The sequence below is a fragment of the Rhinatrema bivittatum genome, chromosome 14, assembly GCF_901001135.1.
Source record: "Rhinatrema bivittatum chromosome 14, aRhiBiv1.1, whole genome shotgun sequence".
NCBI classification, from domain to species: Eukaryota; Metazoa; Chordata; class Amphibia; order Gymnophiona; family Rhinatrematidae; genus Rhinatrema; species Rhinatrema bivittatum.
In genome coordinates this window covers 80842053-80859139 of record NC_042628.1, presented here as the reverse complement: position 1 = coordinate 80859139, position 17087 = coordinate 80842053, and the positions used below count along the sequence as shown (strand labels likewise).

Genomic DNA, 17087 nt, shown 5'->3' with positions numbered 1-17087 from the left:
ACAGAGGAAGAGGAAAAAAAGAAAACTCACCGACCAATGAAAAGTTAAAGGGGAACTGGAGAGAGAGACCCAGTACAGGAAGAAAAGTGAAAAAAAAAAAAAAACCCCCGCACACTTTCATAGAAACAGAGAAATGACGGTAGAAGACCAAACGGTCCATCCAGTCTGCCCAGCAAGCTTCGCACTTTTTTTTTTCTCACACTTATGTTACTCTTGGCTCTTAGTAAGCTTTTGGTTCTATTTCCCTTCCACCCCCACCATAAATGAGAGAGCAGTGTTGGAACTGCATCCAAGTGAAATATCTAGCCCAATTAGTTAGGGGTAGCAACCGCCGCAATAAGCAAGTCACACCCATGCCCACCTGCCCACCCAGACTAAATAATTCAGTCCTTGTTGGTTGTATATAGATCCACCTTTCCTCATTCCTCCTGTCGTTGAAGCAGAGAGTTCCTGCAAAGAAGAGCATGAGCTCCAGAACTGTGAGATGGTAGCTTCGCGGAAAAGAAGAGACTGAAGAGAGACCCCGCGTGGACATGTGGACAGTGGCATGCTGGGAATGCTCAGTGTGCCAGTCAAACTTTCTAGAAACTTTGACAGACGTTTTCCATGCCGGGCTCCATCTGATGACATTATCCACATGTGAGGACTACCATCCTGCTTCTCCTAGGAGAATACACGGATTCTTTACCATTATGAATAGCAGGGATGAATTCTTGGGCACACTGTCCTCAGTCAGCGGTATGGTGACCAGAGTGGCTGGCAATGGGGCCTGGAACACTAAGCCCCCTGAGGGAATTTCTCCCCCCCAAGGAATTGGGGATGAGCATCGGGAAAGCTGGCACAAACTCTGAAGCCCTTTCGGCACAGATGCTATGATAGGAATCGACACAGACGTCTGTGCCAGTAATGCACTGATGAGCACCTTTAGCGGTTTGAGGAAAGGCAGTGCCAATAGTGCTCCTACATAGAGGTCCTGCAGTGCCTTCTCTACAGCTAGGTGTATCTTCACCATGGGGTCACTTTTGAAGTTTCTCAGCAAAGCTAGACTGACCTTGCACGCGGCACTGCATTAATGGAAATAGACGCCGATGCTTGTTCGGCTTCCCTCGATGCTCGACATGGGTCTTCCTTGATGCTGTGGTCAAAGAGAAGGAATCAGATCACTTCTTTGACCAAGAAGAACTGAGTGATGGCTCGTCTCTGGGATCCCTAAAGGAACTAATGCCTCCCCCCACTCCAATACAGATTACCATTGGTTCAGCTCCATGGTCTTTCGATGTCAATGCTTCTAATGCCAACGGATCAGTCTTCTGGTGCCTGAAGAGACTGTCCATGATCTCCACACAGGACTGGCATCCTTTAGGGGTCATTTGTGTGCATTTGCAGCAACCCCAGACATCATGTGATGATCCTAAGCAGACGACACATCTATCATGGGAATCCTTGATAGAGACATACTCCTCATGCATTAGAGGCATCACTGGTACCTGGAAAATATATATCAACTGAAATAAAAGGGACTGTGGTAAGTTGGGCATTCATGGTTAAGAAACAGCCAGTATAATAAAGGAGGCAGACTGGCTGTTTCCTTCTGTGCAATTTTATTTACAATGAAAAGCAAAACAGAAAATAATGCAGATCACCTTGTAGTTCTGGTAGCACTTAAAATATTAAACATAGCAGGTCTTTACATATACTCTTTCCTGCCTGCTCCTCGGGGCTTCTCCAACCCTTCTGGGTCCCGGGCCTCCCTTCATTCAGAATCCCTTACGGGGCTGATCCTTAATGAGGACCAGGCCAGATAGCTGTGGCACTGGTCACTCCTTCACAGGGATAGTGGCGAAACTGTTGATGGCAGATAGGCACTGGCACCTGGATGGAATAGACCATGAGAGGAAACTTAGAAAAACAGTTGAAAAACCTACTTAGGGATAATATGGTAAGAACCGCGGGACTCTACAACAACCAAGCAAAGGATTTCTCCAAAATAAGAGGCTAAAACCTAGAGAGAAAAAAAGTGAAACTCAGATGGTGAGCACCACATTCTGCGGAAAAAGACTGAAGGGACCCCGTGCGGCTGCAGGGCATACTGAATATGTGAGAGCGTGCTCAGTTCTAGAAACTTTGACATGTTTTCCATGCTGGGCCCCATCAGATGATGTCATCCATGTGAGAAGACTGCGGTCCTGCTTGTCCTTGGAGAAAGGTTTAACAGATTAGGTCTTAAGCTTGGATGAGCGAGGACAGATATGATGAAGGATATGATAGAATCATGGGTGACATGGACATACTATGAAATTAACTGGTAGGAGATTTCAAACAAATTTCAGAATGCCTTTCTTCCAGTTACCGTGTGCCTGAGGATGTGGTCCAGGCTATAGTATAGTTGGAAAAGTTTCTGAAAAACAGATCCATGAACAATTATTAGCCAAGTAGATTTAGATCATCAGGACCACTCTTACTTCTGGGAGTGAGTATCAGGGCATCGATCTCCCCTCTAGGATCTGCAGGGTATTTCCACTGCTGGAGACAGGATGCTGGGCTCAATGGACCACTGGTGTGATACAGCATGGCACTTATACCTCTAGGACTGTTTGCTTCACCACCAGTGATCCAGCACTTCATACAGGTTCCATTTCTCACAAAAATTAATTGCGCCACATTCTAATTTTTACATTTTATTTAATAAAAAAAAAAGTCAGAATTCTTTTAGTAGTGTTTGAAGGTACAGGAGCAGCTAGTAGTTTTTATACACAATCAATATTTGAGACTCTTCCAGGACGCAGACACTTTCAACATTTAGGAACAAATTAACACCATTGAGAGATTTATGATCAACTGAATGCATGCTAGCATTTTGACTGATTAAATATCTTCACATTGTAAAAATAAAAATTCTACAATCTCAGCAAAACAATTACCTGTTCATCTTACTCTAAGCAGAAACGTTTCAGTAGCTTTGATCAGAGAGAAACGATCACAGGCAGATTTGTAATGACAAAGTGACAGACATGTTGTGCAATGCGGGAAGCTCTGAGCATCACAAAGCTATGGATAGGGAGTACACACAAAGCCAGTGGTAGGGATCCAGAGTCCAGATGACCTTGACCTCTATAGTATCTCCTGCAAATGAAAACACCACTCCTGGGAAGAGGATTTTAAGGTTGAACTATTCCTCATCTATAAATACATTTTCAGATAAAGTTATCAACCTCCTACACAGGTGAACTTGTTGGAGGACACTGTAGTGTAATGGAGTGAGCAGAGACAGCATGCATCTCTCCTGACACAACGTAATACAGAAATCCCAAACATGATCTGCTCTCTAGCAGAAGCTTCACAGGACAGTGCTGCTGCAGAACTGTAACGTTTCTTCTAATGCTTCCGCTCACACCAGGAGAGCCTCACTGAACTGCACATACAGGATGTGGTTTAAATCACAGCAGAATCTTAGTTTGGTTAGTGCAACCACAGCAGAAAACCACGCACAGTAAGTCATTCAAGGTGTTATCTACAGAGTCCTCTTATCCAAAAAGTGGTCTGACATGTTCTCAAACACCAGGACCTTCAAAATCCAGCCAGGTTATTTCCCAGAAAAATCAAAGTTCTGATAATCTCAGTGATGAAAGGAAGGGAGTCACTACAAATCGATCTAGCCCCCAAACGTCAATCCTACCTTCGTGTTGTCCTTGATACAGTACAAAAGCTTTTCAAGGCAAGTCCTCCAGATGCTGACATGTTAAATACCTGGCTCCGTTCACGTATAACTCCGATCTCTGCCAGCAAATGTGATTCTTAGTAAGACATTACCTTCCAAAAAGAGTCCAGCCTTCAGTGATTTACTAGCATTACAAACACCTGCTACCAGACCTGAGCAAGATCTGTATTATGTTAAAATTTAAAGAGATAAACTACTCTTTCCCAAAAGAGAAGCAGCTTAGAGTTCCTCTGTCCTTCTGGAACGAGAAAAAGGGAACTAGAACAAAGACGTCCATTAGGAATGGGCACAGACACTTCCATCACGTTTAATAAAGCCACCCAAGGTTAGATGTTGGTGAGCAGGAACTGGCTGAAGCTTGCCGATACAATGCTGAGAACGCAGCACTCCAGAGGGACGCACAGGAAACACAGGATGGCAGACTGAACATGCAAACTTGCAGACGTGCACGCTTCCAGATGCATTACCTTGTTCCTTTCCTTTTCTGCTGTGCACCCCCAATGACTGCCAGGATGTTGAATCCTCCCATGACAGCTGCGTGTCTCTTGCAGAAACACGGAAGCCTTTTAGGATGTGGGCAAGAGTGTGGCTGCAGGCTGCAGCTTGCTAGACGTACATGGCTTTAGACATGACAAAGCCCTGGTCCTGGTAGGAGCCAGCGGTTGGGTAGGAGAGCTCATTGTAAATGGGGTTGATCTGCTCCAGGTAGTCATCCTCTGTGCTGGGGATGGGCACATGCTGCAGATCCATGGCGTTGTCAGTCATTGCCAACTCCTGGTACTTGAGAGGTCCCTGCAGAGAGGCAGAAAAATAATACAAGTAAATAAGCAGGCCCATTCCCAGAGCCACTCCTTCCCACAACCTATCCCTCACCAGCCCTTGGGGTATTAATAATCTTGTGCACAGTCTCTCTCCTCCAATCCACTCCTTATACAGAGGGATGTAGGCCCCTGCCTCCCCTACGTCCTCACTCCCAAGCTATCACCAGTTCCTCTCTCCCTTTCACTCACTGATTTCAGTTCCTTTTCATCTTGCTTAACTTTGTTTTATTTATTTTATTTATTTATTTTTAATTTTTATATACCGAAGTTCTTGTGGGAATTACAAATCACTCCGGTTTACATAAAACGATGAACTGCCCAACAGCGGATGGGGGCTTTACATAGAACTGTAGAACATAAGGAACAATAATTTTAATAAATAAATTTAATAAATTTAATAAATAAATTTTACAATTTATTTATTTTTTATTTACCTTTGCATATGGCAATTTTTTTTAAATTTCACATTTATTTAGTTTACTAATGTTTATGTTGAAGATAAGAGTTTTTTTGTGTAGAGCTAGTGTCACTTGTTTCCCCTTTTCTCTTCAGCACTCCTCCCTAATGTCTAACTGCAGAATGCCAGAGATGGGTTTTCGATTGCTCTCCTGCTATAATAAGGAATATGTATATGCCCTATATGACCTGTAACCATTTGTCCCTACCTGCCCCACTTACCCCACTGCTAGTCTCCACCTTACTGCTGGGCTTCAGAAGGACCTCTTCTGTCTCATTATCTACAGACTTTGTTCCCTGTAGCAACAAAGAAAAAGCGGGACATCATTTCTAAGGTGATGGGAAGTTTGGATTCACTCCATGTGCTTCCAAACCAAGTCCCCAATCTGTTCTCTCTCAGAAAGCAAAGAGCAATACAAATGTTTCAGCCGCGCTAAATAATGAAGAGCTGAGAGAGAGAGCGAGAGCCGAGAGCCAGAGAGAGAGAGAGAGAGAGCGCAGAGAGCCGAGAGAGAGCGAGAGAGAGCGAGAGAGAGCCGAGAGAGAGCGAGAGAGAGCGAGAGCGACTTAGTCCAACATTAACAAGCACAGAGAGGAGAGGCCACATTATAAACCCAACCCATTAGGGGAAAATTTGTTTTATTGACTTAAAAAAGCATTTCACTATATTTGGTCTCAACCTTAAAACTTCTGCAAGCTAGAATCAAAGAGTGGATTGGGGGAAGTTTATGCATTCATTCATCAGCTGTAATTCACTGTTTTTGCTCTTACAGAGAGACCGATGCAATAACTCGTGAGGCGAGCAACCACCTGTCCCAGCCCCTACCGTTATATCACCAGTATTTCTAGCATAGCATTTTTTTGTTATGATCTTGGCTTGTCTAGTCTAAACCTGTTTTTATCTTTATTTTAGTGCTTCCAGTTTTTATCTTTATGTTAAAATGTATTATTATGCATGTAACGCAACTATGTAAACCGCTTTGACCACCTTTGGGTGTAACAGTGGTATATAAATTTCAAACAAACAAACAACATGGAAATAATGCATGCACAGTTTCTTAACACACACATTTAAAAAATGTGTTAGCCCCTGAAGCAGTAAGCTAATGGTATGCTAATCCATCAGGGTTAAAGTGCACCAAATGGGAGGGCCAACTAAAGATTCCACAAATTAACATTTTTATTTATTAATCACTTACAAATAATTAAGCAATTGACAAACAACATACATAATTTAAAAGTTTCTGATTACAAAATAGAAGACCAATCCATGATATTAAACAGAAAAGTCTTGTAGTGCATCCCTACTAAAGTACTTATTCAAAGGCTTGTTTGAATAAATGACTTTTTAACATCGATTTGAAAGCTTTTGAGTCATTGGTCAATTGTAATACCTCTGGAAGCAAGTTCCAGATATTAAGGGCTGCCACTGAGAAAGTAGACGCTCTGGTTTCAGCCAAGCCAGCGTGTCTTACTGAAGGGCTGTCGAGAAGGCCCCTCTTTAACAACCTGAGTGAAACTATTATGTTTGTGGCATGTTTGTGGACTCTTGGTCAAAGTGGTGATGACTCCTCCCACAGGGAGGGGCCCTGTGGGGAACCACAACTATTGGCTAGACTCTTAGTAAGCAGACATTGAGGAAAGAAGACTATTATACTGCTGTTGAATCTTGCTCAAGGAACGGACAGTACTGTAGTCCAGTGATAGCGCCGTAGCTCAGACAGTCTCCGTAGTAGATGGTCTCACCCAGATGTAGTAAGGGTCCGGTAGTGTTCCGCAGCACGGGATAACCCGTGAACCTGAAGAGCTGAGCGTAGCGATACTCAAGAGTGGCAGTGCTGATAATCTTCCATGGATAGTTGAATGAAGAAAAGGACCCGTGGGCCGAGGTGCAGGATACCCTGAGTAGAATAGGCCCTCGAAGAGCGAGTACCTAGGAGCGCCGAGGGTTCCTGAAAGAAAGCAGACAGAACCCCCGAGGAGCAGGAGTCCTTAACGTTAGGCAGTTGAACCCAAAGAGCAGGTAGGAGCGAGAGGCCCCCAGAGCTTCCGTAGGAGAGAGATACCCCGGAGCGTAGTGAGAAAACCAAGCGAGCAGCTTAGAAGCAGTCAGAGTAGCAAAACCGAAGTCCTTGCTAACTCGTTGTATTGGAGCAGAGCGGAGGTTTAAATACCCGGAGGTACTGACGTCATGCGGTGGGGACTCCCCGAGGTTCCTGCCATGACGTTTTCAAAAGCATAGGCAGCGTGTGTGTGCGTGCCCTAGGAGGCCTCAGGAAGAAGCATGGCGGACGGGGGACACCCATGCTGTCTTGGAGACGCCGAGAGTTTTGGCAACTAGCAGCGGAGGCAGCCATCCTTCCGAGGGAGGAGGAAAAGGGTAGAAGTGAGGTGAGGCAGAGCAGTCACAGCTATCTGCGACCGACGGACACAAAGGAAACTGTCAAATTATAGATGCTTAACAGGGCATAAGCCTTAGGAAGTGAGTCCAACTTCAATAACTTCTGGACCATCGTTACAATTTTAAAGATCTGATGGTGCACTGTCAGCCAATGTAGGTCCATCACGATTGAGGCGATATGTTCCCACCTACTTTTACCAGATATCAATCAGGCAGCAGCATTTTGCAGAACTGCATTTGCCTCAGCCAGTTCCCAGGCACCCCAACATAGAGCGCATTACAATAGTCCAGGAGCGGTAGGATAGAGACTTGGACCACTGTCAAAGTCTTTTGGTTCAAGCAAGGGTTTCAAACCATGAAGAACATGTAATTTAAAAAGTCCTGCCTTAGTAACAGCCTTTATCTGATGGCAAAATGATAACCGTGAATCAACCCATATCCTAATACTCTTAACCTGGGGAAGGATAGGGAACAAAACACCCTTGATAGTCAAAGATGTTGGAAAAGGATTGTCAAATATAAACAAAAAGAGCACAGAGTTGGTCCTGTATATCAAAACTAATGAGCAAAAGGCACCACCTATGAATAATTTAACGTGGCTCTATCAAACCTAGAAAATCCAAAGGATATAACAGTCAATAGTATATATGTAAATATACTGATTTTTAAGATGCCGCATCAGCAAGCCTGGTGACGTGTTCAACCATGCAAAGTTGAACCGTCCAGTCTGATAATCATCTTAACGGCTTCTCAGATTGTGAAAGATGTTGAAAGGAAATTATCACAGGCTTTTGAGCCGACTGGAACGGCTCAAAAGCCTGTGATAATTGTTAACCACGTGGTTAGTCTGTCCTGACTGTACGGTGTCAGTCTCTAGACCCAGAGGTTAGATAGCCTATTTCTGTGCCTTCTTTAACTAAGGCTTCAATGTCTTTGGACTATTCTTCAGTTGGATCAATATGAAGAAGACGATAAAATGTCTGATTGTTAAGTAACCTATAAACCTCCGTTTGATAGTGAATTCGATCCAGGAGTACTCTCTTTCCTCCCTTGTCTGCTGGTTTTCTTGAAGTGACTTCAAAGCTGAAAATTCTTGTCTGGTCATATTAGAGAAAGAACGTTTACTGGAAAAGCCATCGCGTAGATCTTGTATGATCCGTTGGTGAAAGGTAGAGATGATAGGATCTGGTAGACCTCTGGTGATGAGGTTGTGAATAGACCCAACATGAATCAATCTGGAAAAGAGGCAAGTGGAGATAACCGTTTTTTAGGCCGTGGCCGAGGATATCGACGTCCACCCTGCTCGCGAGGAGTCAGTTGGCAGGACGACCCACAATACAACAGCAGACAGGTTGAAATGTAGCCGGCAGACACCCTAGAACGTGAATCATTATTTAGGGAAAAACGGCGGTTACAGGATGAGTTAGATTTGCAAGCAGAAGTTGCATGTTTAGAGAAGACATTTCTAGATAAAATTAATTGCTGAGCTGGTAGATTTGGGTCCTCCGGTGGAGGCTGTGGCCCTATCCCCGGTGGTGCTGATGGACGAAGGTGTGTAGGCCTTTTTTTTAAAATTGTATTTATTAAATGCTTTCATTTTAAGTAACATAACATATAACAATAGCCTTCGCTTTTTTTTACCCCCCCTTTCTCCCTTACCCCATCCCCCTCTCCCTCCCCTGGGTTCATATTGAACCCAGCGGTGTTCCGAGGGCCCCGTCTGAGGAGGGGCTGAGCTGGGGATAGAGAGGTCCGGGGTACTAATCGGTGGATCCGGACCCCTGTACTGGCCGTGGGGGGCCTTGTCCGATTCCCCCAGGGCCGCCTCGCACTGTAGGCGCAGGGCAGTATCCTCTTCGGGTTGCACAGCTCTAAGGTGGCAGGCTGGGCAGAGAGCTGGTGCCTCGGCTTTCTTGGCCGGTGGTGCCATGGTTTGGGTGTGTAGGTCGTTCAAAAATGGTCTCTGCATTTATACGTGCGCCCCGGGCGCGAAGATGTGCGTGTAAACTGCGAAGATATGCGTGCAGGCCGCTATGTGCGCTCACGGAGATGCGTACAGGCTTAACTTGTGTGCCAGGCGCCGGCGAGAGTGTTGCTATGCACCCGGCACCCTCCTGCGCACCGCTGTGTGCACAAGTAGGTTATGTGCACAGGTCGCCGCTATGCACACGGTGATCAAAGAGGGGAAATGGTGCCGAGGACCCTCGTGCCGGATCGGGGTCTAGCCCAGAGAGAGCTGATCAACCCGATGGGACAGATGCCAGCTGGCGATCGGTGCAGCTATTTGAGCCTCGGAGACCGGAGACTTTAAGAAATATTTTCTGCCTTACCTTTTCTTGGCGTTTCCCGGTCTCATGCCAGGGGGAGAGGGAAAGTTACCTTCACCGCCGCGCTCGGTATTGCACCCGCTGTCTTTCAGCCACTCCCGTTCCTGGGGGCTAAGTCCACGCCAGGAACCGCTACCAGGCCGAGGCCTACCTCTGAGGGATCTTGGAAATCACCTCGGGAATTTTCAACTGGGGGGAGGGACCCTTAGGTATCACCGCAGGAGAGCGGGGCTCGTCTGAAGAGGTAAGACTATTTCTTCTTTGGTTTGGATTTTCTAATGCTGTGCAAGCGTGTGTAGAGTCCCAAAGTGCTAAGGAGACTGAGAAATACTGACGAGCAGACCACCTCGTGCAGGGGTATATGTACTGGTGCTGACCTCAGATTGAAATCTGACCCCGTCTCCGACTGCTCTCAGGGGCGCACTATACCCATTGGTCCTGAGTCCATCTGCTACACGCCAGGAAAACTGGCTTTGTGGGTTTTAACCAAGACAATTGCCATTGTTTTTTCTTTTCAAGGCATAGGAGGAGACGATGTTATATTGGTCTTGTAAGAGCCAAAGAGGAAGATGACAAGGTCTGTAATAATGTAGTAGAGTTGAAAGAAGACATAAGGAATGCCATGCTGGGAGAGATCAAGCTCTCTGGCTCACAAGTACCTAGCAGAGCCCAGGGTGACAGCACCGGGACAATTTAAACAGTTATAGAAAGGCTGTGGCTGGAACAGGGTTGAGTCGTTAGGAAGAAGAATGGGGAGGGAGGAATCTGGCGCTGGTTTAAATATGGAGCTATATACGTTTATCCAACGAGGCATTGTTCTTTATCCTCCTTAATTTAATCAGTTACAGATTTGGGTTTGTGCTATTGTCCGATCTTCCTGAGGCTGCTGGGAGAGCAATAAAGGCTCAGGCCCCCCCAGCAGCTCATCAGCAGGTTATATGCAAAACAATTAGAAAACTCTGAAGCCCATTGGCAAACATCTGCATATTTTATACATTAGGAAAAAAAAACAACCCAAAAAAACCCCAACTTTCCTTGGGTTTGCCTATTTTATTCTTATTGGGTGAGCAAAATCGATCTCCGTTATCAGCACAGGGAGGAGATCTCAGGCACGGGGAGGACCAGGTATGTGAGATGGAGAAAGGAGGAGAGTAAGGTGGGCTCTGGGACTGAGGAAGGATGGGGTCAGAGGTGGCAGATCTGGGATTGCAGGGTGGTTTCCAGGATCTGAGGGACAGAATCAGCAATCCAGGCAGAGGGAATCCACACCGTGGAGAGCAGATGATGCGTCTTGTACCCCTGCTCCAGTTCTGCTCCCCCTTATCTTACACCCAATCTGGCAGATACACCTACAGCCAGCACTGATCTCTTCTCTCTCAAACACAGACCCCCACCCCCAAGCTGATCCTCTCCTCACGCCCAAAGGAACAAGCAGGAACTGCAACTTACCACTCACAAGGAGTCGACCACGTTGCAAGGCAGGGAACTATGGTCAGACGCCGGGTTTAAATCTCCGCCGGCGTCTGACGTCATGGAAAGAGGCTGGCCGCGGTTTTGCGCCAGAGGCCCTTTAAAAGGGTTCCCTCTGCACGCAAACACCCATTTATTCACACACATACACCCCCAGGCAGGCACCATTCATTCTCTGAAGGTAGCCCCTCTGCCCCCTCCACCCCTCTCTCAGCCTTGGAGCCTCTCTCAGTCCTTTGCTGTCACCCTGTGCCTTTTGGGGAGGAGCAGAGCTGATCCCTGCTGCCCCCTTTGTGCAGGGCCTGCGGTATTAAACATTTACTGAAAGGTAAGAGGCGAACAGGAAACACAATAGGCAGGGAAGGCCATTCAGGGTAAACAAATAAGGTCAACAGCTTCCTAAAATGAAGCAGGTCCCTTTCTGCTCTGATCTCCAGCAGGAGACCACTCGATAGGGTTGGGCCCATAATAGAAAGCAGGTTAGCAATTTGATTACAGATCCACACATAGGGAGAGACAGATTGGGTTATTAACAAATAATTATTTGTACAGGCACAGAGAGAGATGCCCTGAAATCCCAGGAGACATGGAGAGAAGCAAGAGAATGAGATGTTACGTTGTATATTCCAATCCTCAAATGTTAAAATGTAAACTCAATAGAGAGAGATAGGAATAAGAGTAAAAACCTCTGTGGGCTGCAGCTTCTGCTTTGGTGGTGGAGGTTTGTAAGCCGGGGGATCTTCCAAACTACAAAAAAAAATAGATGAAAATAAAATATAAAAAGGAAAAGATGTTAGCAGAAGAAAACGAGAGCAGGGGCAGGCAAGGATTCTCTGAATGATGCTCGCTGGAGTTTATGCATGCAAAATTCTTTCAGAGAATACATTTTTTGGCATTACATCCAGACCGTCAGAGATTGATATGCTAGTTCCAGTCAGCCCAAAAAGCCTGCAGGGGACAGAAACTGGACAGGTCTACTAAAATTCAGGGAGCTTCACGCCATCCTGGGAGCTACGTACTCATTGCGTGCGTTCTGGTTCTTCCGCTGCTGTTTGCAGATCAGCACCACAGTGACCATAACAGCAATAACCACAATAGTGGCAATGATTCCTCCGATGATACCCCCTGTGGTTCCAGCTCCTGAAGTATCCGGGGATCCTGGAAATCAGAAGAGGGCAGGAGTAAATCATATGATGCATGCACACAATACTTAGTACAAAAGTGGATAAAGATGGAACAATGCATTATAAAACATTAAAATAAGAGCAGAAAGTACTTCCAAACACTGACTAGCATTGCATTGTGTTTTTGCAGTGGGGAATAAGATGCAAAATCAAATTTGTCATAAAGCTTTGGAATCAGACTGGTCCAAAGTGACCTCAACTGGCTGGATACAAAAAAAAGAAAACTAACTCCTAGAGACCGTATTTGCTGAGACTGTCCATCCTATGAGATAAAGGAGCTATAAGTCATAAAGAAATAGATCATTTATGATATGCTTTTCCATAAAAAAAAGGGTACAAAGCAAGTTAGGATTTTTTTTAAAAAGATAATCAAGTAACCAAGTAGTGTGTAACAAGACAGGACAAAGACAGACAAGGAGTAACAATGCAACTCGTGAGTCAACAGAGACTCCGAAACTGCACGGTGACAGAGTAAGAGGAAGAAGGAAAAGGCAATAACAGTTCAGATTACAAATTCAGAAACATAACTCTAAAAAGGGGACGATGTATCCCAGGAGCAGGGGCTATACACAAGGAGCTACTGCATAACTGGAAAGAACAGACTCAAATATTCAACAGATGTTAAAGTATGAATGCAACTGATCCCTCGGGGTGAATATTCTCTCTCATGCATTGTGGCTTAAAGAACACAGGTAATTCCCTCAGACAGATTAAAATGAGGTACTCCCAGGGAAGCTTTTAGGTAAGGGGAGGCCTCTACAGGATGTTGTGAGGTCATAGAGGCAGTGCTTCCATGGCCATTTCCCTGCATTTCTCTCTCTTTTTTTTACAGACATAAAATATCTAAACCTGTGACTAACGATTGCCAGAATGCCTTTATACCTGCACTTTGCTCCAATCAGTCTGACAAAGCAAAAAAAGTAAGAATTTGAAAGAAGCTGGCTGTAGAGGCAAAAACTCATAAAAACGTTTTTAAACACATCTGGACCAGGAAGCCTGGGAGGGAGGCAGTTGGACCGTTAGATGATCGAGGGGTTAAAGGGGCACATAGGGAAGATAAGACCATTGTGGAAACACTAAATTCTTTCCTTTGAAAAGCCACCCTTGAAAACGATCTCCAGAACAGGTCTCTCCCACATTCTCCTCAGTAAACACCAGATGAACTGGCCCAAATCACAGTGAACCTAGAAAATGTGGTAGGCCAGATTGACAAACTGAAGAGTAGCAAATCACCTGGACCGGATGGTATACACCCCAGGGTTCTGAAGGAACTCAAAATGAAATTTCAGACCTATTACAAGTAATTTGTAAACTATCATTAACATCATCCATTCTACCTGAAGACTGCAAGGTGGCCAATGTAAACCTGATATATAAAAAGGGCTCCAGAGTTGATCTGGGTAACAAAATCACAGAACATATTGATAAACATGATTTAAGGGGACACAGCTAGGATGGATTTACTATGGGAAGTCTTGCCTCACAATTCTGGCACATTTTTGAAGGGGTTAATAAACATGTGAATAAAGGTGAACCGGTAGATGTAGTGTATTTGGATTTTTAGAAGTTGTCTGAGAAACTCCCTCATGAGAGACTTCTAAGAAATCTCAAAAAGTCATGGGATAGGAGGAGATGTCCTTTTGTGGACTGCAAACTAGTTAAAGTATAGGAAACAGAGAATAGGATTAAATGGTCTTTTTTCACAGAGGAAAAAGGTAAAACAGTGGAGTGCCTCAGGGATCTGTACTTGGACCGGTGCTTTTTAATATTTATACATGATCTGGAAAGCTGTGATGAGTGAGGTGATCAAATCTGCAGATGATAGAAAATTGTCATTAAATCAGAAGCAGATAAATTGCAGGACTTTGCAACATTGGAAGACTGTGTCCATATGGCAGATAAAATATAATATGGCAAGGGCAAGGTGATGCATAGAGAGAAAAATAATCCATGCTGTAGCTACACAATGTTAGATTGCATTTTAGGAGTTATCACCCAAGAAAGAGATGTGTGTGTCAAAACTGATATTACATTTAAATCATCTGCTCAGTGTGCTGTGGCGGCCAAAAAGGCAAACAGACTGATAGGAATTATTAGGAAGGGAATGTCATATAAAATGGAGGATGTCATAATGCCTCTGTATCGCTCCATGGTGAGACCTCACCATGAATACTGTGTACAATTCTGGTCGCCGCATCTCAAAAAAGATATAGTTGTGATGGAGAAGGTACAGAGAAGGACGACCAAAATAAGGGGAATGGAACAGCTCCCCTATGAGGAAAGGCGGGAGAGGTTAGGACTTTTCAGCTTGGAGAAGAGATGGCTGAGGGGGGATATGATAGAAATGTTTAAAATCATGAGAGGTCTAGAACGGGTAGATGTGAAATGGATATTTACTCTCAGATAATACAAGAACTAGGGGGCATTCCATGAAGTTAGTAAGTAGCACATTTAAAACAAATTGGAGTTCTCTCTCACTCAACGCACAATTAAACTCTGGAATTTGTTGCCAGAGGATGTGGTTAAGTCAGGTACTGTAGTTAGGTTTAAAAAAAGATTTGGTTAAGTTCCTGGGGGAGAAGTCCATAAACCGCTATTAATCAACAGGGAATAGTCATTGCTTGTTGCTGGCATTAGTAGCATGGGATGTATTTCATGTTTGGGTACTTGCCAGGTACTTGTGACTTGGATTGGCCACTGATGGAGACAGGATATTGGGCTTGATGGACCCTTGGTCTGACCCAGTATAACATATGTTCTTAAATCTAGGGTGAAGAGGACCAGGACAGAAAAGAACATGGCAGAGAATATCTGATACATTCCCTGGGAAAGACAATAGCCATAAAAAATGTTTATCAGTCAGTCATCAACTAAGACTCACCTTACATGAGATAGTAGTTGATAAAGCTGCTCAGCTTGTTTTCCCAATGTAAATGAGACAAATACTCATGTAGAAGGAATTGCTGAACAAGTTGGAAACATGGAGTTATCTTTTATGGCTGCTTGTCAAAAAAATAGATAAGATAGAAAAAGTCTTTTAAACTTTGCAAGACAAGAAACTCAGACCTGCCTGAATAAAATCAGAGCAATAGGCTTCCCAGAGTAAACATAAGAACCTCAAGTGATAGAAATTCTCTCTGTAGGGCTTATGCCGGTCCTGAATTTAGCAGAGATGGCAACATGCTACAAAATAGACCATGTGCACTGCTCCCTGGGGTCACTACTAGAGGCTAATAAACGGCCAAGGCCAGTGATAATTAGTCTGCACAATTTTGGAGATAAGTGCAGATACTGGCAGTGCTCATAAGATGGGAGAAAGATTCAAGAATTATTTATTTAAGACGTCAGTGGAATTTCAGAGACGTCAGCAGAAATTTGCCTGGATCATAAAAAAGCTGCAGAAGCATGGTGCAGTGTACTCGATAAGTCACTCGGAGAAGCTAAAGGTGACTCAGGGTAGACTGACAACAGTGGAAGGAAAATATCTGCGATCAAAGGTAGAAATATAGAGGATAACTGATATGAATGGGTTAACTGAAGAGGTTAAGCATACAGAGCAAGCTTTTGTACTTCCAAAATAATGCTTGCTCTATATCTGGGTCATAAATTTTACTACAAAATTAGAGAGACAACACATTTATAACCTGTGTAATATTTATTGCAAAAATTCACATATACACCTACATAGACATTTTAAAACTAAGCTAGCACATTCATACGACCCAATTAAAATAACAAATGTTCATTCGAGATGTTAAGTTTGAATAACATATCATTTCCAATACTTATTTAACTAGGAATGAGTATTTAACAATACATTGTTCAAACACACAGTTATTTCAGATGTAATTTTTCACTAATAATCATTATATCTTCTTCTTTGATCTCTCAGATTATCCGCATGACAAAAGATATCTTCGTTTCACCCCTGTCAGGGGCTTCCTCAGGGACTCATGCTTTCCAAATATATGTTCATATTCTTCCATGAAATTGAAGTCCAAAATCCAAATTATGCGGCATTTCGCTGAATGATTATCATAAACCTGTACTTTCAAGACGCCACACTTCAGTGTGAAAGCGCCAACTTGCATGCTCGAGAAAACATTTCTGTATCATCGCCCAAGCAGAGAACTCATCTAGAGAACTTTTCTGCATGATAAACTCATAGTATGACTGCACCCAGACCGCATTCCTTTCACACTGATGCCTATTTCAACAAGTTAGCTGAATTCTTTGCCAACAAGATCTCAAACCTCAGAGCAGACGTCAACATTAAAACTAAGGACCACTTGGTGCTGTCTGAACCAGACATTACTATGCACTGCCTTCTCCTCCTTCTGTCCCCTACCCCTTGATGAAGTGCTACTAGCACTTAACTTGATGACCCATGCCCAAACTGGCCAAAGCTGGTCTTTTCACCTACCTCCAGAATATAATAAACCTATCTAAATGCCTTAAGCAAGATGAGTAAGACCCACTCTAAAGAAGCCAAACCTCGGCCCAAATAAACTCAGCCACTTCCGGCCAGTCTCTAACCTCTCTTTCCTCAGTAAATATAACTAATGTAGAAGCTTCTTCATATCATTAACCACTTGAACCCCTACCAATCAGGTTTAGACCCCATCACAGCACAGAACAGTTCTAACCTGCCTGATAGATGACCTGGGATTACACCTAGATCAAGATCAACAGGCTATCCTAGTACTATTG

At 44.1% G+C, this 17087-nt stretch overlaps 1 protein-coding gene across 1 annotated transcript in view; it reads right to left on the bottom strand.

Moving 5' to 3' along the window:
- Window positions 1-1653: 1653 nt before the first annotated feature.
- Window positions 1654-17087, bottom strand: part of NECTIN2 (nectin cell adhesion molecule 2) — a 126189-nt gene continuing 110755 nt past the window's right edge. Inside the window, 4 exon segments of the mRNA XM_029576033.1 lie at window positions 1654-4510; window positions 5218-5292; window positions 11880-11940; window positions 12213-12351. Coding sequence (XP_029431893.1) covers window positions 4325-4510; window positions 5218-5292; window positions 11880-11940; window positions 12213-12351 — 461 coding nt within the window. The 3' untranslated portion in view covers window positions 1654-4324.